Raw genomic sequence first — 6021 nt, 5'->3', positions numbered from 1 at the left:
GCAAATTAGATTTGGTAGGGATAGAAATCAAGCCACATTTCCTTGAGCAGGAGTTGGAAATGGTTTCAGGAGAGTGCAGAAAGGAAGAAGTGGTACCGGGGCTGGGGTTGGGTCAGGGTGCAGATGTTTACACAGTTTGGATTGGGAAGGAAAGGCTGATCTGAAGGTGTTTTGATTCTAGAAGCATAGTCATGTCTACTCTAGCCTCACCTTCTGAGCAACAATTCCATACCACCAGCAACACAGTGATCCAACCCTTCAACATACACACGTACGCAACACCCACACACATTGGAGAAAGATCAACGCTTTTCAGCTCACTGGGTTCGTCATTTAAGCAGGGGTTTTAAAGAGGCTTAAGTAGATGGCCAAGGGACCAAGCGCATTTAGATATTTTTATAGCCTTAATCTCCTGGGTAGATTCAGATTGCTGGGTTGTGCTGGTCTACCCATGATCGAGAGAGTGGATAGAGAGAGGGCGTGAGATAGAGGATGGATGGAGTGAGATGGATGATGAGACAGAGAGGGTGAGAGAATGAGAGACACATATGCTGCTTCTTCACAACCTTCCTATAATGTCTGCTCCAGTAAGCCTGCTGCAGTCATTCTCCATTTCTAGGTTCATATAAATTATTTTACACGTAGCTCTCCATGGAGTAAACACTACCACGACCACACGCACCTGTGCTGCTGAGATCATCTGGTCATAATTATTTTAGAAAACAAGACTCCAGGCCTCAGGCATGCTTTGTTATTTAATGTGTGTGGGATATTTTACCTGCACATCGCTGCTTACTCTAGAGAGAGAGAGAGAGAATGAGAGAGAGAGAGAGAGAGAGAGACTAACACCATTGTAAATACAACCCATATTTATGTTTATTTAATTCACCATAATATAACATTGAAATGCCACCATTCTTTTGAAACTCTTGTGAGGGTAATGTTTACTGTTAATTTCTGACTGTTTATTTAACTTTTGTTTATAATCTATTTCACTTGCTTCAGCAATGTGAACATATGTTTCCCATGCCAATAAAGCCAATTGAATTGAATTGAGAGAGAGAGAGATTTCTATACTGACATTATAAGCCTCGGTCTAAACACGCAATGGAGTCCATTGTGATTGGTATCTGTCTGTACCGCCACAAACATCTGGAGAATCTATAGTCAATAGTGGAGAGTGGAGAAGTGTACATTACAGACTACACACTATGTCCACTTACATCTACACATCACTTTTAGAAGGCAGCTGTCCTCTTGATTAACAAGAGACAGAGGGAGGGAGAGACTGTGGAAGTAGAGAAGGTGTTATGATTAGTAAAATACATTATTATATCAAATATATGATATAAGTTCTCTGTAAATACATGTTTGCAACAAAACATACTCACTTTAAATTGTACTACTGTCACGCCCTGACCGTAGAGAGCTTTATATGTCTCTATTTTGGTTTCGTCAGGGTGTGATTTGGGTGGGCATTCTATGTTCCTTGTTCTATGATTTGTATTTCTGTGTGTTTGGCCGGGTCTGGTTCTCAATCAGAGGCAGCTGTCTATCGTTGTCTCTGATTGAGAACCATACTTAGGTAGCCTTTTTCCCCACATGTATTGGTGGGTAGTTGTCCATGTATAGTTGCCGCTGAGCACTACGTTGGCGGTTCGTTTGATGTTTATTGTTTTGTTGGCGAAGTATGTACGCTCCCCCACGCTGCACCTTGGTCCACTGTTTCCACCTTAGACGAGGTGTTTCCACTACTTTATTAAAAAAATAATAATAATAATTCTCTTTAACCAAGTTGATTATTTATCTTTAGGCTTCATTAGTGGTAAACGACAACATTTAGAAATGACAAAATATTAGATCCATGTACCTCAATATTTTTAGGCAGGTGACATTTTGTGTTGAGCCAGACTAGTGGCATCCAGGGAAAATTTGTGACATTAAGTGGTTTCTGTAAGAATTACAGGTGTGTGTGCGCGTGCATTTTGAATGTGTGTTGCTGAACGCTGTTGATATGCACGTGTTTACATAAACAAATGAGCCTCAAAGATATCATCCTGGAGTATACATTTGATATACACCCAGTTCTGTATTGACCAGTTTCATTCCTTATACTCCAATCAAACATTTAGGCAAAGATATATGCACTTACATGGAGACCTTAATGACACTACCAGGAATAAAGGAGAACAGAAAGTAAACAGCAAACAGGTATACCATAAGGTCAATTATCAGTGAGTATTATAAACATACACTTTCCCACAAAAAAATCCATAGGAAGAAAAAGAGAGGCAGGGTTGCCAGGATAATGTCCGGGTGAGAGATGCAGACACCGGTGGTGCGTTTCAGTTGAGGATTTACCATGGTGTTTTACCCAAAAGACTCAATCTTTTCTGTTTCCATCTACTCAGACCTGCAGCCATGTCTCACTGGGGCATGGCTCCGGCGAACCTGCCCTGACAAGGGGCCAAGCCCAGGCCGTGGGTACTTTTCAACCTCAATTTACCGACAATGGCTAACTCTGAACTTTTAACACCTTCTTGAAAAGCAACTGTCTTGAATGATGCAGAAGGCGTTGATTCTGCTCGCCCCAAGTCTTAGTGTCACACTCCTGATGGAAACACAACTACACTAGAGCTGACATTAACATAAACATTGGTGACAGACTGGTGTGGGGGTAAGTGTCATTGGAAAAGCACTGTGAGTAAATGAGAATGAAGGCTCAGGCTGGTGTGGTGAGGGAAAATAGGAAGGAGAAAAAAGGTAGAAAAAAATACAAAGAGGAGGGAACTACATGCTGGAATAGCCAGCGAGCAGAGCTGTAGACTCCACCCCCCCTGCCTCCCTCTATCTCTCTATTTCTATCTCTCTCTCTGTTCCACACACACAGAATGCTAGCCCACTATCTGACCACAGAGTGAGCTCAGTGAATTGTGGAAAGCATATTGTTTCTCCACATCTCTCCCTCTCTCTTTCACTCTTCCACAGGGGATCCTAAAAGACTGGACTATTTCTTCTTTGGATATCCTCCTCCTGCTTTGGGATTTAACTGAGAGTAGAGCAAGCTTTCTTTCTTTTTCTTTCCTGAAATGTTTTATCTTCTGGGGATTACCACAGAAATACCTCCTGTGTGCGTTTGAGCGTGAGTGTGTGTGAGTGTGTGTGCCCTGTGCCATGCCCACCCCTGGTCGTTTTGGGACTAACGGCAGTGGATCAGCATGAAGGGGGGTCACCATCAGCGGGGGTGCGGGTGTCAACACCTGTTCCGAAAAGTACTGGCTAAGTGTGGCTGCTGCTACGCCCGAGTTCGAGGTTGGTACATCTCTGCCTTATGTCCGTCATTTTCACCCAGCTACCTCTCTTCGCTTTAATGGTCTCAGATGAGATGGGAGTTTAGTTTGCTTTCTCAGTTATACTGTAGGTCAGATGGTCTGTGCAGTTGTGAAGTCTGTGTTTTTTGCTTCTGTAAACTTACGCATGTTTGTCCGAGATGGTTTGAGATCAGATGATGAGAGAGAATCAGCAGTGCTCCATCGATTGTTGGTTGATATTCAATCTGTTTTTAGGTCAAATAATACTAGCAAATGGGCACCATTAAGTATAGCCTATACTCTTCTTCACTGTCCAAATCTGTTGTTCTGAGATCAGATATTGAGACTGAGACACTGCTACAGCTATGGGCTGAGAGAATTGATCCTTTTTATTGGGGTATTATGACTCATACTATGGTACTCTATTGGAATGAATGGCAGGAGAGGCATAATCCTGATTTTACTTATGCAGGAAAATAAAACAAAGGCGTGTGATATATCAGAAATTGTGTAATAGAATATTTTTGTCAACCTAAAATATTGTCATATAATCATAAATACAGTTTATATGCATTTTATACAAATGTTCCGTATAAATAGCTTCTAAAATATATGTAAACTGACCATAAATGTCAACATTTTTGTTTTCTTGAAAAGCTGAGAGTGCTGTTATATGATACAATATCAGTACTTGTTGTATTTACAACTTGTCCTAACATCTACAGATTTCAGCCAGTGTGGCTGTGGATTCACTGCATTGTCTGAATGGAATGTTGGCATATTGGCAATTCATTTGAAATATTTACGGAATCCTTCCTCTAAAACTGGCTGGCTAGCTAACAAACATATAGTGCAGATAAATTCTTCAAATTCATTATTTTACACAATATCTTACCACAGAAATGGCTACGATGGTTGACCAACTCCCTGACCAAAATGGCTGACCTTTATTCCATCATAAGAAGGTTCACCCAATTCTCGTATTCTAAGTCCTAATTCTATGGGGGCGACCTCTAGGAGGTGTGTGGTACGTCAGTGTCTCTATCTTTCTCTCACTCTTTCATTTTCTTTTTTTTTGTCAGTCTGTCTGTCCTTCTCCCTCTTACCTCCTCATTCCTTTCCACTCTTCTCTCTTGTTCTCTCGGGGGAGAGACCGCTGACGATAATTGATGGTGATGTTTTGCTGAGACTCCAACTCCTCCAGAGGAAATGAAATGAAATGTCTTTGGGCCCTGGTTGTGTTCACTCTGCTCTGGGGTTTGCAGCAGACACATTGCTAGTCTCATGCGAACACGGGAAGCTGTGCAGAATGTGAAAATGTATCACGCTACACATCTAGTTAGAGAGACTATCAGTTATATAAAGTTAGAACAGTGACATAATTATTGTATTATCAGTAATATAGAGTTCAAACAAAAACAGTAACTATAACAGCGCCTTCGGAAACTCTTCAGACCCCTTGACTTTTTCCACATTTACGTTACAGCCTCATTCAAACATCTCATCAATCTACACACAATACCCCAAACAGATTTGTAGAATTTTTTTCTAATTTATTACAAATGAAAAACGTGAAATATCGCATTTGCAAAAGTATTCAGAACCTTTACGCAGTACTTTGTTGAAGCACATACGGCAGTGATTACAGCATCGAGTCTTCTTGGGTATGACGCTACAAGCTTAGCACACCTGTATTTGGGGAGTTTCTCCCATTCTTCTCTGCAGATTCTCTAGTTCTGTCAGGTTAGATGGGTGCATCGCTGCACAGATATTTTCATATCTCTCCAGAGATGATCGATTGGGTTCAAGTCTGGGCTCTGGCTGGGCCACTCAAGGACATTCACAGACTTGTCCTGAAGCCACTCCTGCATTGTATTGGCTGTGTGCTTAGGGTCGTTGTGCTGTTGAAAGGTGAACCTTCACCCTAGTCTGAGGTCCTGAGCGCTCTGGAGCACGTTTTCATCAAGGACCTCTCTGTACTTTTCTCCATTAATCTTTGCCTCGATCCTGACTACTCTCCCAGTCCCTGCCACTGAAAAATCTCCCACAGCACGATGCTGCCATGGTGCCAGGTTTCCTCCAGACGTGACACTTGGCATTCAGAAGTTATGCTTGGCATTCAGGCCAAAGAGTTCAGACCAGACAATATTGTTTCTCATGGTCTGAGAGTCTTTAGGTGTCTTTTGGCAAACAACAAGCTGGCTGTCATGTGCCTTTTACTGAGGAGTGGCTTCTGTCTGTCATAAAGGCCTGATTGGTGGAGTGCTGCAGAGATTGTTGTCCTTCTGGAAGTTTCTCCCATCTCTACAGAGGAACTCTGGAGCTCTGTCAGAGTGACGACCGAGTTCTTGGTCTCCTCCCTGACCAAGGCCCTTCTCCCCCGATTGCTCAGTTTGGCTGGGAGGCCAGCTCTAGGAAGAGTTTTGGTGTTTCCAAACTTCTTCCATTTAAGAATGATGGAGGCCACTATGTTCTTGGGGATCTTCAATTCTGCAGAAATGTTTTGGTACCCTTCCCCAGATCTGTGCCTCGACACAATCGTGTCTCGGCGCTCTACGAACAATTCCTTTGACCTCATGGCTTGGTTTTTGCTCTGACATGCACTGTCAACTGTGAGATCTTATATAGACAGGTGTGTGCCTTTCCAAATGATGTCCAATCAATTGAATTTACCACAGGTGACTCCAATCAAGTTGTAGAAACATCTCAA

At 42.3% G+C, this 6021-nt stretch overlaps 1 protein-coding gene across 1 annotated transcript in view; it reads left to right on the top strand.

The window, feature by feature from the left end:
• Positions 1-2880: 2880 nt before the first annotated feature.
• Positions 2881-6021, top strand: part of LOC109891139 (rho guanine nucleotide exchange factor 25) — a 44850-nt gene continuing 41709 nt past the window's right edge. The window contains exon 1 of the mRNA XM_020483467.2: positions 2881-3312. Within this exon, the coding sequence (XP_020339056.2) occupies positions 3219-3312 (94 nt within the window). The 5' untranslated portion in view covers positions 2881-3218. The remainder of the gene's footprint in view (positions 3313-6021) is intronic.

The sequence above is a fragment of the Oncorhynchus kisutch genome, linkage group LG5 (genome assembly GCF_002021735.2).
Source record: "Oncorhynchus kisutch isolate 150728-3 linkage group LG5, Okis_V2, whole genome shotgun sequence".
Classification (NCBI taxonomy): Eukaryota; Metazoa; Chordata; class Actinopteri; order Salmoniformes; family Salmonidae; genus Oncorhynchus; species Oncorhynchus kisutch.
Note: the sequence above shows the minus strand (reverse complement) of the source record. Positions and strands in the feature narration are given on the sequence as shown.